Here is a 19,652-nt window from a genome sequence, read left to right as displayed (position 1 = left end):
AAGCTTTTGCTTGGTGCGGAGAATGCCCCCCCACCCCCTTTCCCACCAAATGCTTAAGACCAACAAAAGTCTCCCCATCTCAAGAGAATCCTTCGAGGGTAAATAGACTTCCCCATTTTCACATCAGTACAACAGGTGTGTAGGATAGACCTGTATTAAAGTGCAGACCGGGGTGGGGGGAGGGGAGGGGAAGGTTGAAGGCCTAAGTTGACACCAGGGGTTGCAGGGTTGGTTCAATAATCCACGACTGCAACAAACATTCACAACGGAATAAAAGAACAAGAAAGTCTCTCCACCATTTTCCTCCATGCTAGGCATCCTTGCTTTGAAGTTGCTATACTGGTTTGTGGTAATAATAAGTTAGGAGTCAGGCATAGTGTGGCACTGAAAAAAAACGTAAAACCTAGAAATGTTCTCCCAAAACGACCAAAGAATATGAATACTAGTTTATAAATATAACATATAAAGGGTTGTTTACATGATATGAACTGTGGCTCAGTCATTTATTGAATAGATGCCATTTAGTGTAATTTTTCAGAGGACAAAAGAACATATTCATCAGTTTCTCATTTACCCATCAGACCAATATGACTTTACTTACTGGTCACCAAACGAGTTTGGGACCGTTGATGTCCATTATCTGACGTCTCAGAGCCTGGAATTGAATTCCCTATCCTTCAACTCTACTTGAAATGAATTAACTTGAAGAAGAGAGATCATTTCATCTGGACTGACATTAAAAGCTTATTGAATAACGTCTAAAAGCAAAAACCACACCATGTCATGGAACCACGCAACACCACCAAAGGCAACTCAGAAAATGTCACCTTCAACTGCACACACACTGAGCATTAGACAAAGGCATCGGTTTAGGCCTTAAAACATCTTGGCACTGAGAAAAAAGAACTTAAAAAGAAAAATGGGAATTCTGATAATCGTTCGTAGGGTACATTCTCTTTCCTTCCACAAGAGTGACTGGAAACTAATACAGTAATACAGTATGGTTGTTACGGGTCGAGCAGCTTAAGAGAACAGAAGGAAGGTAAAGAGCCAGTCTGGTATGCTGAACACCGATTGGTAGAGGCAGTCAAGGGCCACAAGTGTGCCACACAAGGGGGGGGAGGGAGCTGGTGTTGAAGAAAAGGGCCTAAACTCGGTAGGCCGGGTTGCCATGGTGAAATGGTGTGAGGGGGAGGGGGAGAGAGAGAGAAAGAAAGAGGAGAGCGAGAGGAAAACACACTGCAGTCACTCTATCTTTCGAGTCCCCGAAGAGGTGGATGTTTTGGGGGGTAAGAGTGGGATGGGCAGGGATGGTGGGGGTGGTGGTGGTGGGGGGGGGTTTAGTTGGCACGGACTCAGAAAAGGAGGGGCACGTTGCTGATCGGCGAACAAAAGCATAATGCACGTGGTGCGCACGCACCTCCCTCTCCGCCCTCCCCTCCATAACACCACCCAAGCTTTCAGTCACCCCCCCTTCCCAGAACCCCCCTCCACAGCAGTCCACTGGTAAGCTCATGGCACTGTTTTTTTTTTTTTTAAGAGTTTGACATGATAAATCGATGCGTGGGGCGCGAGGGACACAAGACTCTTTCTCGTTCCCCCTCTCTCCTTCACTGTCCTGCGCACTCATTGGTCCTAAGAGCTCCAATCACACTCTGGATGTTCTCTTCTGGAACCTATGAGAGGGGGGGGAGGGGGGGGGGGAAGGAGGCGGGCTTAGTTTGTTCCAATCGTTCCAGGTTAAGTGTGTCCACTAAAAATGTAGAATACAAAACAAAGAAAGGGTAGAGTGGAAATGTGGCTAATTGATTTACTCCTAGAACCTCCTAGAACCTCGCTCACCAGGGCGTGGTCGAACTTGAAGGTGCTGATGTAATAAGCTGGAATGTCAGCGGTCGCCAGAGGTTCCGATATTTGAGCCACGATACCACACTCATCTGAGACAGGGGAAAACAAGCAGAGAGAACAGGAATATCTTAACGGTTTCTTGGAAGACAGAAGGGAAGCACGGGGCCTTTTAATGTATTCCACTGGCCCGGGTCATTCATATGCAGATCCACATCACAGTTGGAGATTTATCTTAATCTTAAGGCAAATGACATTGACATCAAAACAGTGTCTCCTGCTATGCCGACGTGGGGCTCTGCATAACTGTCCCCGACACGTAGTCGACCTGCATAAATCAGCCTGCGTTTCAGATGTGTCATCTCTACGGTTGGCGGGTGATAATTACCAAATCCTAACGGCTGTCCTCCGATGCGAACCATCTTCCACAGCTCCCCTGAAGCGCTGGTGAAGAGGACGTTATTGGGAAACCTAAGACGGTAGAACAATAAGGAGATAGCGTTTTTTTAGGACATACTGATAACCCATAGATTGAATAGCTGTACAGATTTGTGTGACACTAATAAAAAACCTAACAAGAATACACAGCCACAGCACAGTTCTCATCAGATTCAGGCTCAGAGTTAGTGCCAGTTTTGTCTTAGTAGTTTGGATGGGGTCAGAATCACATTATCGGTTGATGGTTGCCCTACATGCCGCGGTGCAGAATACATAATAATTTTTATTTTTTTAAATGGTCCACTTGTGCCTCTACATAGCTTGGAGACACCACTGACCCATATATGGGATAGCCCGTTTATGCAGGACAAACCTAGAATAAAGTACTACTAATCTGATAGCCTACTACAAATATAGTACCAAAGTTATCAACAAATGATGTTTACACAGTGAATAGACAACAAGGCTGGCTTTCTGATGGAGAGAAAAACTGGCCCAGTAAAACAGAAAAGGCGGAATAACCCATCATCATCATCATCATCAGTGGGATGTTATCACTGGGGGGAGTGGTTCCTACCTTTGTGTGGTCTGCTCGTCCATGACCAAAGAGACGTAGCCTTCGATCAGAGAGAAGGAGAAGAATCGGATGTGTCCGGAGTCCTCGTTAGACGCCCCGGGCTCCTTTACCCTGGAACAGCAGGAAGTGACATCAAACCTCCAGTCCAACCAGCCTCCACATCTGCTCCTGTCTCACTGTGACCGACACTCAAACACTAATGGCGCTTTTCCACTACAGGGCTAGCCCGGGTCAGCCCGGGCTGGCCTGCTTCTTTGGCGCTTTTCCATTTGTCGGCCCGGGTCAGCTCGGCTCGGCTCGGCTCAGCTCGGTTCTTTAGCTACCCTTCACGAGCAGGAACTACAGGGCCGAAAGGTACCTTTTTGCCAGGCTGCGTGTGACGTGTGACGCTGCACACCGTTGATTGGTCAATGGAAATCGTCATCCCATGTTCATAGATTTCTTCGCTAACCGCCAACAGATTTCGCTCTCGGAAAATGTCACTTACTGTTTCTGTAATAACGTATTAATAAAGATTAGGAAAATTATGATAACCATCGTATTATCTTAGTTTAATGTAATTTCAATGCATCATAGAACTTTTATTTACAACAAGCATAACAAAAAAATCGCTATTATGGCGATGTCCTGTGGCATGCTGTTCCTCAGTCCAGCGGCAGTCAAATGCCGGTAGATTCGCGTCTTGCTCCCTTTAACACATGTTGGCGTTTCCCTGGTTGCGAGATCTAAACTATTAGAACTGAAAGCGGCAGGTAACAGGCACGTAACATCCATATGCTGTATATATAAATAAATATATTTGACTACCAGCAAGACACCGGAGCACTCGTATCTATAACAAACGTCCGCTTGATTGTATGAGCCACGCGTCAGTCAGCCTTTCCGTAGAAATACATCGCTCCATTATATATCTAACGTTACATGTTTTAACGCTGATCTGTGCATGATAGTGCTGCATTATGTTGATCTATTTATATCGATCTATTCTTGCCAATTCCTTATTACCAGTGGAAAGGGGAAAGGCTAAAACACTTTGAATGGAATAGATAGGACTTTCCGTTCAATGGAGGAAGCATGATACTCGCGAGTTCATCTCGCTTTTCCCCCCGTTGATGTATTAAACAATCTAAGCAATCTAATCAGAGCAGTTGTTATTATGTCATATTATTGATGGATGTGCCATTTTTGATGGAGAGCAGTGAGCGGATGACTGGATGTGAGCATGTATTTGACTAATGCCGATAGATTCGCGTCTTGCTCCGAAACCGGAGCTGCCGGCAGCAGACAGGATTTTACAGCTTTCCTTCAAACTATCGTAATTCATGAACTATATGCCCAATCTTTCACCCAAAAAAAAAGCACAGTGCTCAACGTGTCAGGAGAAATAAAAATGGAATCGTGTCGGCATTTCATGTCGGCATTTCCCTGGTTGCGAGATCTAAACTAGTCTACTAGAACTGAAAGCGGCAAGTAACAGGCACTTAACGTTACATGTTGTAAGGCTGATCTGTGCACGATAGTGCTGCATTTTGACATAATTCTTATCGCATTTCCCCCCGCTGATCTGTATAGCGGGGGGAATCTTATGACACGTAACTCCTCCTACAGTCCCGGGTCGCTCCTGTATAGTGGAAAACGTCTCGTACCCAGAACTGTTCAAAAGCGTGCTGAGGCGAGCCGAGCCGAGCCGAGCCGGTCAATGGAAAAGCGCCATAAGAGCAGCCTTTAACAGTCACTGGGCCTGCAATCTATTGTGGGGGGGGAGTCCCACGACTCTCTTTCAGGTTAAAGGACTTTCTTTTCCGGCCCATGTAAAACAAATAGTTTGAAGCCGGAGATGCTAAGATGCTAAGTGCTCCTGTGAGGGTTTCTTAATCGAAGACGACAGATGGTGTCCGGTAACAGCCATATGTGGAACAGGAGGAGAGAGCGCTGAGGAGAGAGAGAGAGAGAGGTTCCTCACCCGCCAGAGTAGAACATGACGTCCATGAGAAGCGTGGCCACCGAGGGCAGTGTGTCGGGGTCCAGGCTCGTCACACAGAACATGTTGCTGGGGCTGGACAGAGGGTGGATGATGGGACGTGGAACTGAGGAAAGGGAAAAGACAAATAAAGTGGGACATTTATAGGAATTAAGGTGCGTCCTGCGTCCGTTTCAGAGATAATGTGAAGGCGAGGGTCGTTTCAGCCGCAGCCCTGTCCCTCTGGAACGCCCTCCCCGACCACATCAGACAGGCCGACACCCTGCTGACATTTAAACAGGCCCTCAAAACCCACCTCTTCAAGCTCGTCTTCACCGGTTAACCCTCTCCCCCTCCCCTTCCCATGTGTCCCCAGCACTACCTTCATTAGGCCCCTATACTTTATTTAATTTATTTTCGGTTTCTTTTTATTATTACTACTCGATCTTTTCAGTTTGGAAAGCGTCTTCGAGTGTCTAGGTAAGCACTATATAAGTCTAATGTATTAGACTTTGTTGGGGGCAAGACCTTCCCAATTAAAACCTTCCCAATGCTTGTATCGTTATTCCACACAAACGAAGGACAGACCCCCTCCCCAGCGTCTTATTTTACACAAAACGGCAGATTACTTCACGTTGAAATAGAATGCGAGTCCTAGTCATTTTAGAAAAGCAGAACCCCCACCGTCACGTCTCTAAATGGACCAGCCAGGAGGTGGGGATGATCGCCCAGCGGTATGCAGAGCCACATCTGTTCTGTGTGCGTATCAGTCTGCGTTCCCAGGGCCTCTTCTAGCGCAGAGCCTTGACATGCTAGATTGAGCTCCTCCTAACAAACATGTCTGTCTGCAGCCTTGAAACACGTCAGAGACGGCGTCGTTTGTGCACCACGCTGAACGAGTCGGACTGCTGAACGAGTCGCCTACCGAGTTTTGGCTTGACGAAGCCGTTGGTGACGCCCAGGGTGTTGGCGGCCACCGTCTCCCCGTTGACGACCCTCAGCAGAGTGAACTCGGCAGACAGGGTGTGCATCACAAGCGGCAGGTCCTTCTCTCGAACCTGGACACAACAACCACCACAGAGTCAACACAAACGCCAGAGTGAATACATTGAGAAGATAATGTCAGAAATTCTTTAGTAACATGTGATGGCGGGGGGGGGGGGGTATAAATGAATTTATTTATTTTACTTATTAAAAAAAAAAAACAGGGGGCGCTTAGGTGGCGTAGTGGGTTAAGCACTGACCATGTAACCGCATTCCGGCCGGGGACATATCCTGCATGTCATCCCTCCTCTCTCTCTCACCCATCCTTCCTGTCTAAATCTTCACTGTATAACTCAATAAAATTAAAAAATGAGTGGGACTGCCCCACTCAGAAAAAAATTAAAATACTTTTTTTTAATAAAAACAAACAAAAAAAAACTGTACAATATCTTTGTGCCTAGTAGAAAAGTCAAAGACTGTGGGAGGACAGTCACTCGAGGCAGTCGTGGGCTGATTGGCTGACAGCAGAAACAAACAAAGTGTTTACACTTCACAAGTTGAAACTGCAATTCATCACCAGGAGACGCCACCAACTGGAGTTCCAAACAATTCTATGACCTTTCAAAATAACTTTGTCAGCATATCACTTATCTGCACAGAGAAGGGGCCCTGTGACAGTAGCACATGAAGCATTTCAAAAGACTAGCAGAAACCCTGGACGGCAAACCTCCCAAACATTTACTGTAACAGGCTTAACCCAAAGACATGTCCGCTCCGCTGGAAATGTGCGCTCCCTGACTGAACTCCCGGTGATCCCTCCTGAAGAGAGCGGAAGCGTCACATTTGGACATTTCATACCCACAGGGGCGATCTTGGTGTGTCCTGACAGAAACTGATTCATCTTCTTTTCCCCCCTTCCTTACCAAAAGCTGCATTTGAGCTGTGTTGGTTGTGTGAACAAAAGGTGAAGGCCCTTTGAGAAGCTGCTGGCCTCCAGCTCCTCTGGGCTGGTGGAGTCAGACAGCCTGGTTACTTAAGGCTCCCTCGAAATGACTGCATTCAACATTTGGGTCTGGCCCCACAGTTTACGTAACGCAAATGATCATAATACACAGAAAAAAGGCTCACCCCCGACCCCCTCACCCTGGCCTCAATGCACCCCAATGCAATCAGACCCAGTATGAGAGACACTTGCACAGAGAGTTTGAAAATCGAGAGACAAGGGAAGAAAGAGACAAGGAAAAATACAGATGGATATGGAGAAAGAGGCTGAGGGAAAAGAGAAGCTAGATGAAGAGATGCAGGTTGTTTTCCTGTGAAGCCGGTGATCAGGCTGATCAGGCCGTGTCTGGGAGCAGCTGGCCTGGAGGGGGAACAGCGCCCGTGAACGTTACTGGGAACTCCAGCAAGAGGCCCAGCCTGATCCTCTTTACATAACTACCCACAGATTATCCACATCTCCACATTTTTTCATTTCCATAAACAGGCTACAGTTATATTCAGCAGACCGGCCGGGGGGGGGGGGGTATAAATCTCGCGAGACTTATCAAAATAAGCCTGGATTATTTATCAGACACAACAGATTTTCCTTTAGCGACGTTGATGGAACACCCCCCCTTGGTGTTGGTATTTTTTCTGGAAGAGCAAGGTAATAAAAACACTCCCCATGGCCAAAAAGGCCTGGCGTAAGAAAGGACTGGAGTGATTAAGCATCTTGAACAAAATGAAAATATTATTTTCAGAGTCAAACTGGGGGCCCGGGAAGGTACAGTAGATCCTCTGTTATTGGCTTCTCATAACAAATGAAAACAGGGTTCCAGACCACGTCAGTACGATGCTTATATTAACATTAACCTGCCGTTTCGTCATTTCTTCCAACAAATGCAGATGTTCACAGCTTTAGTGCGAGCCGACGGCTTAGCTGACAAGCAGACACTGACTGCACTAGCATTTCTGCACAGCTCTGCGCTAGCATACATCTATCACCTGGGTTTACTATGTGCACCGTAGCTTAGACACGCCTCTGTTGCTGGCTGAGAGGTGCAAAGCACTATGGGGGTTGGAGGTATTCGTCATTCAGACATCACTTTATGGTCTGATAAAAACAATAGATATTTTCCTGCTTATTTGCTCTCATTTCCTGGCTGTTTAGACAACAACAACCACTAATAACTTGTCTGTTGAGTCATGGTGACAATCGGTGAACGTTTCCTCTCAGAGGCTGATATATCCTGTCTTTGCTCCTTTGCAGAGTAGAGAAAAAGCGAAAGCTACAAGCAAGCACTCACCAGGATGAAGTCTGTTTGATAAGTCGACAGCATAAACACAGAGATGTTGTGGTCAGCCAGGGGTGCGATGACTGATTTAGCGATTTTGGTGACTCCGATTGGCTGAGAGTTGGTGGCGCTCCCGCCCCCTGACACCACGTTGAGGGCCAGCCATGTGGCCTCCGCCACGCTGAGGTGCTCCGACTCAGGCAGCTCTGAAAGAGGACGGAGGAGGAGGATGGGGTCAGAGGCGCGGCCCTAGATGGATGTGTCTGTCAGTGTGCCTCTAGGCAATAAATGAATCTGTTAACTGCATAGCCGGACCCCCAATGCCCCTTATTTGACAGGTGACCGTTTGACATTCACCTCCAGTGAGCTAGAGGAGGTAGCGTCATTTATATGAGAGGGTTCTGACATGGAGAAACAGACTTTGCATAGGAACAATCAAATATGAATCATGACTGTTGATGTTTGTATGAATTGATGAAATTAATCCTGTACAGAGAGATAATCCTGTTAAACAAACTGCATTTGGGTGGCAGTGTCTTCATTGGTATTAGTAAATGGGAATATAATCGTCTCACTTGCGGTAAAACATTTAACACGTAGCTACTGAGCATTGCTGCTGCTGCTGCTACTACTACTACTACTACTACTACTACTACTACTACTACTACTACTACTACTACTACTACTACTACTACTACTACTACTACTACTACTACTACTACTACTACTACTACTACTACTACTACTACTACTACTACTACTACTACTACTACTACTACTACTACTACTACTACTACTACTACTACTACTACTACTACTACTACTACTACTACTACTACTACTACTACTACTACTACTACTACTACTACTACTACTACTACTACTACTACTACTACTACTACTACTACTACTACTACTACTACTACTACTACTACTACTACTACTACTACTACTACTACTACTACTACTACTACTACTACTACTACTACTACTACTACTACTACTACTACTACTACTACTACTACTACTACTACTACTACTACTACTACTACTACTACTACTACTACTACTACTACTACTACTACTACTACTACTACTACTACTACTACTACTACTACTACTACTACTACTACTACTACTACTACTACTACTACTACTACTACTACTACTACTACTACTACTACTACTACTACTACTACTACTACTACTACTACTACTACTACTACTACTACTACTACTACTACTACTACTACTACTACTACTACTACTACTACTACTACTACTACTACTACTACTACTACTACTACTACTACTACTACTACTACTACTACTACTACTACTACTACTACTACTACTACTACTACTATTTGCTACTGCTATTTACTACTCTCAGAATTGCTTTAACAACCTAAATGTGTGTGCAGCCATTTTCATGCACTGACATGACAACAAAACCCCCAAAAGTATTCGTAGTAATCATTTAGCATGTGAAGTTAAGCAATAATAATAATAATAATAAATGCTTTTCTCAGTACTCAGAGACACTACAATCCAAACAAACAAGCACAATAGAAACTTCCAGCCAACCTACAGTAGAATACCTGCACCTGTTTCACAACGCAGCGCTTCTAGTATCCATGGTGACCAACGAGGGTCACCCTGGAAACCAGTCTGTAATGACATGGATTCACTCAGTCAACCACAAAAGCAAGCCAGTGACAGCTTGGCCTCTGTTAACCCGTAATGGAACACACGGAGAGAAACTGATGGAGCAATCTGTGGTCAAACATTGGCAGCCAGTCAAGATACAAGGAATTAGAGAAAATCATAGGCTTCACATTTTCCTGTGGTCTGATCCCAGGTTGCCACAGTAACCTTAAAGATCCAGAGGCAAGCAGCCACACAGAAATGCCCACCTTTGAAGCCTTCCTCGTCCACGATAATGGTGTAATCCTCCGGAGTTTCCGTCAAACTGAAAAACTTACATCTGAAAAAGAACAAGAGGGGAAGGAGGTTCAGTCAATAACACGGCCCTCTGGTAGGAGGCCAGCACTTTGTGAAGGCTTATTTCTAAATGACCACGTTTAGTTTTGAAGATATCTCTATTCATCATCTCAGTTGAGTTATTAAAATGGGAAGGGGGAGTTAAGAAAAGCGGCTTGCAGGTTTTAGGAAGTAGATGGATTAGAGAAAGGATGGAAAACAACAACTCCAGAAAGATCCGTGACCCCACATAACCCCTGAAGTCCCTTTTGGGGGAATAAAGTAGCACGTACACAACAGCAGGTTATATGTGGACCATCACAAGGCTGTTCGACATCATCTTCGTCACCATGATTAATGAAATAGGGGCTATATCTGAGACCCATCATCAGGTCATCAAGGCCACACATAAATACACCGTGGTGCCGCTGCTCAGCTTGAAATCAATCTGCTGTCTCCTACATCATTATCCTTCAGTTCTGGGTGGACAAATCAAATCAAATCAAATCAAATTTTATTTGTATAGTGCATTTCTTACAAGATGCAACTCAATGCGCTTCACATAATAAACATTCTCAGTCAATCAATCAATCAATACTGACAGAGCCGCAAGCAGGCAAAAGTAAAAACCTGTACACTATGTATGTAGCCCGGAAAATTCCCTTGCAGCCCTCTACACATAGAGCGACTACTAGCCAGTTTGCCTACCAGCACCCAGCGGTGGGCCCCCACACCCAGACAGGAGCCTCGCAGTTGTGTAAACTTTGTTGACCGAGGAATCGCAAAACCCAGAGAGATGTAGCCTAGGCCTATTTGAATATCTTTGCTCCGAGCGTCTGTCCATGCAAACCAACCCAAACCCACGTCTCACTCCTCATGTGGAGGTGGTGGGCAGCTGCTGCTGACTTTGACCCTGATCGTAAAAACGTGAGCCGGTCTCCGAATACTGGGATGGAGACCAGAGCTACGGGTGGATGGCGATGCGTGTCCACGTCCAACCGCCCACATATCTCTTTCATCCGAGACACCACGCTAGCAGCCAATCTATCTACCCCCCCCCTGCATCGTTACTTTGATGGTGCGCGTCATCTCTTAAATGCACCAGTGTGGCCTACTTGTAACCAAACATCATGTGTCATCTTATCAGTCTCCAGTGTCCTTGGGTTGATCAAGACCGTTTGGAACGAGAGGCTGCACACATATGCCAGCAAAAGGGCATAGACATGGTGGTTTTAAAAGGAGGAATGGTTATGCCACGTCCTAGTGTTGTAGGCAGATCCGAATGTTTTCCACTATGGGATTTGTGGTCTAATCCCCAAATATAATGAGGCTAGGTCTAGAGTCTACAGTACGACCATAGCACCTTTTTAAACGTGGTTCACCCACCGTGCTCAGAATGCATACCCCTGAAACGCACACAAAAGCTATTGCCAGATCAAATGCAATTAAAACCCAATCTCTACTGTTCAAAGAGTTAGACGACCCAAGCCAGAGGGATAGAGCAACACGGGCCCTCCAGGCCTCCACTGAGGGATTTGACAAAGTTAGCTTAAGAATAACTTGGAAAGATAATAGCTTGGGAGGAGGTTACTCTCCAGCTAAATGAAGGGTTGAAAAATGTATTAGAGTTAGACCAAGGCATTCAAATCAAAAGTACTATTTTATGTCTTGTCAATCGACTCTCCATTCAAATTCCATCAGTAACAACCCTACTTCAGCATTAGGGAAAATCCAAACTGCACAACAACAACTCGACCGTGATAATCAGATTATTTACAGCCTTGCTATTGAATGCTTGCACTTTGCTGAACGGTGTGAAGAGACACAGCAAGATAACAGGGAGGGACTTCAAGTTGCCCTTTTTAAAGGCTTTCACAGCTTCCAGCTGAAATGAATTAAGCCATATAATCGTTATTATATCTAATCACATTTCAAGATTCTCCATCTCTCTTTAGGATAGGCCTATGCATCTACACATAGACCAACATCCAGTGACCTGAGTATCACTTCAAACCATGCCTTACTGCAAAACAACAATACCTACTGATATCCAGTGACGTCTATTGCATAGCTGAGAGTTGTCTTATCACGACAAAATAGCCAGATGGGCAGCAGGACAGCACATTCATATGGGCAGAGAGACAGCACATTCATATGAGCAGCGAGACAGCACATTCATATGGGCAGAGAGAGACAGCACATTCATATGGGCAGAGAGAGACAGCACATTCATATGGGCAGAGAGACAGCACATTCATATGGGCAGAGACAGCACATTCATATGGGCAGAGAGACAGCACATTCATATGGGCAGAGACAGCACATTCATATGGGCAGAGACAGCACATTCATATGGGCAGAGACAGCACATTCATATGGGCAGAGAGACAGCACATTCATATGGGCAGAGAGACAGCACATTCATATGGGCAGAGAGAGACAGCACATTCATATGGGCAGAGAGACAGCACATTCATATGGGCAGAGACAGCACATTCATATGGGCAGAGACAGCACATTCATATGGGCAGAGAGACAGCACATTCATATGGGCAGAGAGAGACAGCACACTCATATGGGCAGAGAGACAGCACATTCATATGGGCAGAGAGACAGCACATTCATATGGGCAGAGAGAGACAGCACATTCATATGGGCAGAGAGACAGCACATTCATATGGGCAGAGAGAGACAGCACATTCATATGGGCAGAGAGACAGCACATTCATATGGGCAGAGAGAGACAGCACATTCATATGGGCAGAGAGACAGCACATTCATATGGGCAGAGAGACAGCACATTCATATGGGCAGAGAGACAGCACATTCATATGGGCAGAGAGACAGCACATTCATATGGGCAGAGAGACAGCACATTCATATGGGCAGAGAGAGACAGCACATTCATATGGGCAGAGAGACAGCACATTCATATGGGCAGAGACAGCACATTCATATGGGCAGAGACAGCACATTCATATGGGCAGAGACAGCACATTCATATGGGCAGAGAGACAGCACATTCATATGGGCAGAGAGACAGCACATTCATATGGGCAGAGAGAGACAGCACACTCATATGGGCAGAGAGACAGCACATTCATATGGGCAGAAAGACAGCACATTCATATGGGCAGAGAGAGACAGCACATTCATATGGGCAGAGAGACAGCACATTCATATGGGCAGAGAGACAGCACATTCATATGGGCAGAGAGACAGCACATTCATATGGGCAGAGAGAGACAGCACATTCATATGGGCAGAGAGAGACAGCACATTCATATGGGCAGAGAGACAGCACATTCATATGGGCAGAGACAGCACATTCATATGGGCAGAGAGACAGCACATTCATATGGGCAGAGAGACAGCACATTCATATGGGCAGAGACAGCACATTCATATGGGCAGAGACAGCACATTCATATGGGCAGAGAGACAGCACATTCATATGGGCAGAGAGACAGCACATTCATATGGGCAGTGAGACAGCACATTCATATGGGCAGAGAGACAGCACATTCATATGGGCAGAGAGACAGCACATTCATATGGGCAGAGAGACAGCACATTCATATGGGCAGAGAGACAGCACACTCATATGGGCAGAGAGACAGCACATTCATATGGGCAGCGAGACAGCACATTCATATGGGCAGAGAGAGACAGCACATTCATATGGGCAGAGAGAGACAGCACATTCATATGGGCAGAGAGAGACAGCACATTCATATGGGCAGCGAGACAGCACATTCATATGGGCAGAGACAGCACATTAATATGGGCAGAGAGACAGCACATTCATATGGGCAGAGAGACAGCACATTCATAGGTGGTGGGCAGCGAGACAGCACATTAATATGGGCAGAGAGACAGCACATTAATATGGGCAGAGAGACAGCACATTCATATGGGCAGAGAGACAGCACATTAATATGGGCAGAGAGACAGCACATTCATATGGGCAGAGAGAGACAGCACATTCATATGGGCAGAGAGACAGCACATTCATATGGGCAGAGAGAGACAGCACACTCATAGGGCAGAGAGACAGCACATTCATATGGGCAGAGAGAGACAGCACACTCATATGGGCAGAGAGACAGCACATTCATATGGGCAGAGAGACGGCACATTCATAGATGGTAAGCAGCTACAAGCCAGCTCCTCGTGTGCCTCACATTCTACATCAATACGAGGCACTTCACACAGAGCTTCTAAATGAGTTGGTTTCAGGCTAGGCTAAGCAATTAACAACCATACAGAGTATGCCTACTGTCCTTTAAATGACTCTGGATAACTGGAGCAACTACTGTGGGGGGGGGATTTGGAGCATTTTTAAAAACATATCAGTATATTTATGAGATATGTTTATGTTAAACAATGCACAAGACATTTTTGTCTCATCATGTAGGCCCACGATATGTTGGAAAAGGGTGACTCAGTCTAGTCTCAATAAGACCATAAGAAGAGCAGTACAATTTGTATCTAAGTTTTTTAAAAATTATTAATTATCTAACTGTAAGCACCAGTCATATACTATGTGACTGCTCATAAACCTATGGTTTTCAGTATGCAATATAAGAACGTTTTGCAGTAGGCCTATGCGAAATTCATTATGTAGCCTATAAAATGGCACCATGTCATACTAGATGTTTTTCTAGAGTAGAAACAGTAGGCTCTAGATATGAAGTATGGTTTGTATGCATGTATGTTTGTATTTAGTAGATGCGTCCAGTAGACAGCTAGGCAGGAGGCTGTGAGCTTTCAGGACACTGATGTTTATTGTCCACGCTAACTGTTCCCAGGTCAGGAGCAGACCTAAAGGTTACCAGAAGTTGAACAATAAGTTACCTGCCGAACAGTAGCTTGACTGGCTGCATGCCTTTGAAATGAAATGATTCTCATTAATGTAATGATATCTGCATTTTAAAAATGTGGCATTGGATGAAGGTACCCAATCTATAATTGTTAGTAGGCTATCCCATGAAAATAATACATAGTATACTACTACTACTAATAATAATAATAATACGTATATTATAGGCAGTGACAATGTTGCATTTTTAATTTATTTTTATTTTTACAAAACCGTAAACCTAGTCCATTTTTAAATGCAGTTGGAAACACAACAAACTAAACATCCTCATTTCATAGAAATCATGTTGATTTCTCATTTTCTAATCCAACCAGCAACAGGACAGCTGGGCAGCACGTTTAAAGTGTCCAGTCAGGAGGACCGGACCGGGTCGGATCGCGGCGCTGACGAGAATCGCTCATCGAAAACTCAAATGATGTATTCTGTATTCTGTATTCTGCATCATCGCGACTACGTAAATGTCTCACGCCGCCGGTTCAAGTTTGATTTAAAGCAACCACCTCCCCTATATAATTTTACAGCCACACAACGAAAAAACAACAGGGTAGATCTGGAAGCACGTACACACACCCCTTCACGTCGAGCCCACTAAAAAAATCACAAATGCTTTAAAAAAAAAGATCCAATGCAAAAAATAGAGAACTGAAATGGTAGATTTGCTGGAAGACATTTCCCCCATGCAGAACAACGGTACATGCATTCTAGTTGAGCTAAAGAAGATGACAATGATTGAGTTGAAACCTGAATCAAAATTGCACCGCTTGCCAAAATGCTACGTAGTTGTGTGCAGCCTCGTCATTAGTTGACATGTTACTGTTCATGGATCAGCTAATATGACCCGTGTTACATTAGAAGGGATTTAATATGATTGTGAATATCTATTCCATCTACTTACCTTGTTTTAGAGGGCAAGAAGGCGAGTTTGATTAATCCGTGAGTACAGATCTGGATGCCCTCTTTTGCTATACTCGCTACTTTCAAGCTGTGTTCTAAAATATGCAACTCCATCTTTTGCGTCTTCTCATTTGAGGAACATCTAAAATAGAAATGTCTATCCTTTCTAGTAAAAAAACATAAATAAATAAATACACCTATATACCAGGAGCTTAAAACCTTCAAAGGAGCAGAAAGCAAAGGGGGAGAAGGAAAAGTTATCCACTTAGGAAGAGAGTGAAAGAGAGAGAGAGAGAGAGAGAGAGAGAGAGAGAGAGAGAGAGAGAGAGAGAGAGAGAGAAAAGCAGGGTGAAATAAAAGAAAGCACAATGAGGTAAACGGGGAGGGAGAACAGAGAGGACTGTCGGTCCCCGTGTTTTCTCTCCGACAGGGATTGGAATAGTCCAGCAGCTGGTAACAGTGAAACAAACAACTTGCCACTCAAAAGAAGGGGAGGACCTGCTGTGGCACACGGGCATGTTGGGACATGTAGTTCTTCATTTGATATGGCGTCATGGCAGGGCCATCATAGAACACATAGGTAGCCTACAATCAGTGGTTCCTTGCATGTTTTTTTTGTATTACTTTTTAGGAGAGGCTTCTCGACAAAGTCCGACAGGGGTCCCCTGGGTAATTACCTATATTTTATTCATCTTTTCTTTCATGTGTGTGTGTGTGTGTGTGTGTGTGTGTGTGTGTGTGTGCGTGTGTGCATGTGTGTGTGTGTGTGTGTGTGTGTGTGTGTGTGTGTGTGTGTGTGTGTGTGTGTGTGTGTGTGTGTGTGTGTGCACGCAAATCAATAAATACAAGTAAAAATGCATATTGCATAGCCAAACAACTATTCACCATTGGCCATCATGTTTATGTCTCTAGTGGAGAAAGAGTTTCTGGTCGAACTGTACCAGCCATAAATGCAATTGTTGAAAGTAAGTACAGTAATCAGTTGCAGATTGGCCTGATTCCCTCAAACTGAGGGATGCATTGTAACAACGGGGGCCCCTTAACTCAATCACAATGTTCACTCTCTTCTGATGTACAGTAGCCTACAAGCTAATCATCTCTACTAAGTACAACTGGCTGGTGAGCAACCTGGAGCTGCTGTTGAACACCGGATGAAAGCCTTGAGAACAAGACTGAGAACCAGACTTGCATTCTAAAGCACTATCTTCCAATAGAGGTTAGAAGGTTAATAAATGACACAATCAGTCACTGGTGTCAATAGCCACCATTATAAAGTAGAACAGGGGGAAACACTTTAACAGTTAATTATGGAACATCATAAATCATAAATATATGATAACAATTGACAGAGGTCAGAAGACATACAGCAGGTACAAATGCTAAGATGCACAGCACTCTCCATGCAAAACCACTAAACCATAAATCATGTTAAGTGTTGAAGTAAAGGATTTAACAGGACACAGATGATTTATTCCCACTGACGACGTTCCCTCAGGTCACATCTTGCTTGACCTGCAGACCTGGGTTGTGGAGCAATTTCACACAGTGCAAGTTCCATCTCAATCACCATTAAACCGATTGCTATATGAAGCAATTGAAGATAGTGGGTTAGTATTCAAGTAGATCCTCTTAACAGTAGCTCCATCACCCCACCTACACTTGCAGACCTGTGGAGGCCTGGTTTTAGTATAAAAAACACAGACAGCAGTTTAATTATTCACAGGCTCTATGGCTGGTGGTAACTAAGTCCCTAGCTGAACAGCCATAAAACAACAAGCTCCTTTCTGTCCATGGCAGTGATAAGATCCAACAGCCTCTCCGATCCAGCAAAAGGCCCTAGTTAATGGGGGGGGGGGGAGGTCTAGTGATTGGGGGGGGGGGGGTCTAGCATTGTTCAGTTCAAAGGACATTTCCCTTCAGATGTTTTTCCTCTTCTTGCTGCAGTGCCTTGCTGTGACCATGTTTCTGTGACCATGTTTCTTCTTGCTGCAGTGCCTTGCTGTGACCATGTTTCTGTGACCATGTTTCTCTTCTTGCTGCAGTGCCTTGCTGTGACCATGTTTCTTCTTGCTGCAGTGCCTTGCTGTGACCATGTTGCTGTGACCATGTTTCTGTGACCATGTTTCTCTTCTTGCTGCAGTGCCTTGCTGTGACCATGTTTCTTCTTGCTGCAGTGCCTTGCTGTGACCATGTTGCTGTGACCATGTTTCTCCGATGCCATTTCCAACTCTCTCTCCGTGGACGGACGAGTCACTGACTACGCGGCCAGATGGAGGAGCTGAGTTGCTCTTCACAAGTCAACCCATGTCTTATATTTGGTTAGGACATTTGTACTGCAGTCAAGGTAAAAACAACAACATACAGATCAGAGCAATTGAAAACAATGTGCAAAAAGTAGTCATCCTCAGATGAATGAATAAGACATACACACATTATTGAAGATGATACATCAAATTTCCCCAGTTAATTTTTCCTGTGTTAGTGATGATCTACCCGTGTGTCGCAATACATATATTTTATAAGACTTTATATTACAGTTGCCCTTAGAAAGGATATACGAGTAGCTAATTGCCTGTATATAATTCAATTATAATTCATAATAAACTGGTTACTGTAATAAGGTGATAATCCTTTGGCACTGAAAAATCATCATCATTTCATAAACACAATAACATCAATTTATAAATGTGTTATGCCATTCATTTTGCAACTGTCTGGATGGTACATTTTTAAACATGCCTGACAGAGTAAATATATCTAAGATCTTTCTCTCCTAAATGTATTGCTACAAATATTAATCTAGTTAACTTTTGGTTCTCATATGGATGCAAAGATAAATATAGCCTCATTAATACATACATATATATTGTATTTGTGTTACGGGTACATGTGGGATAACGGTACATGTGGGAAAACAAGGGTTAGGGTTAGGGTTGGACATGCCAGCATGTACCAAGTCGACGTAGCACCTAACCCTAAACCTAGTTTCCCCACATGTACCGTAACATGCACTGACAATCCAAGTTGAGATGCGTTAGTACATTGACCCAGGACAGCGGACAGGCCAGGCAGGTCACAGCAGGATATGTACAGACCGTGTTCTTGGCACAGAAACAGAGCTCCACACTGTTTGATCTTAATGAGCATAAACCCTCACAATGAGCTTCCTCTCATCGGTTGGTACATTTCCTGAGACCATACTCAGCAAGCACTGGGAGAAGAATACCAAAAAAAAAAAGTGAAAACCTTCACTACAGATTCAATTGAAAGTACCAAGTCATGGAGCAGAGAACAGGGCTGGGCTCTGATCCTTCAACAGCTGTTGATATGCCAGCATTACATCAGGCACACAAAGAGCTATAGATTCTTCATACATACCTTACCATGTATTCTGACAGGACAACCTACCCAATATTCAACCGTATGTCTTTGCAGTAGGCAAGGAACTCGTTTTAATAAGCTACCGTGAAACTGGGCGAGTCAGCAGTCGGTTTGTGTACATTGTGCAAGGCCTACAGGTTCCTTGTACATCGGTAGAAAGTCCAAATTTAAGTTTTATCAATCGCCAATTGGTTGCCAATTTTACAACTTCAAACCGGTAAAGTACGAGAAACTCAAACCATAGACTGCATCCAGTCTGGTGCCGTGACCAGGAGCAGCTTGGACAAAAGGCATGTAGAGGATCGGAGCAACGATGTTCACTGAAGGGAAGCCTTTAATCTCTTCACCGTGACCCACATGAAACCCTGAGAACCACTCGTGTTGGCAGAAGACTCCGGCTCAGGGTCCAACCCACACCTCAACACCACTCCC

At 44.6% G+C, this 19,652-nt stretch overlaps 1 protein-coding gene across 1 annotated transcript; it reads right to left on the bottom strand.

Moving 5' to 3' along the window:
- Positions 1-1,610: 1,610 nt before the first annotated feature.
- On the bottom strand, positions 1,611-15,991 carry castor2 (cytosolic arginine sensor for mTORC1 subunit 2; the record flags this gene model as incomplete). The annotated part of the gene is made up of 9 exons (XM_080528417.1): positions 15,841-15,991; positions 9,997-10,067; positions 8,093-8,286; positions 5,746-5,878; positions 4,824-4,947; positions 2,861-2,971; positions 2,234-2,316; positions 1,843-1,937; positions 1,611-1,676 (listed from the first exon to the last, which is right to left on the bottom strand). The coding sequence occupies exons 1-9, from the start codon at positions 15,951-15,953 to the stop codon at positions 1,611-1,613; spliced, it is 990 nt and encodes a 329-aa protein (XP_080384543.1). The 5' UTR covers positions 15,954-15,991.
- Between the last annotated feature and the right edge of the window lie 3,661 nt (positions 15,992-19,652).

Source organism: Nansenia antarctica (genome assembly GCF_963989245.1).
Source record: "Nansenia antarctica genome assembly, chromosome: 4".
NCBI classification, from domain to species: domain Eukaryota; kingdom Metazoa; phylum Chordata; class Actinopteri; order Argentiniformes; family Microstomatidae; genus Nansenia; species Nansenia antarctica.
The sequence above is the reverse complement of the archived record's forward strand: the minus strand, read 5'-3'. Positions and strand labels throughout refer to the sequence as shown.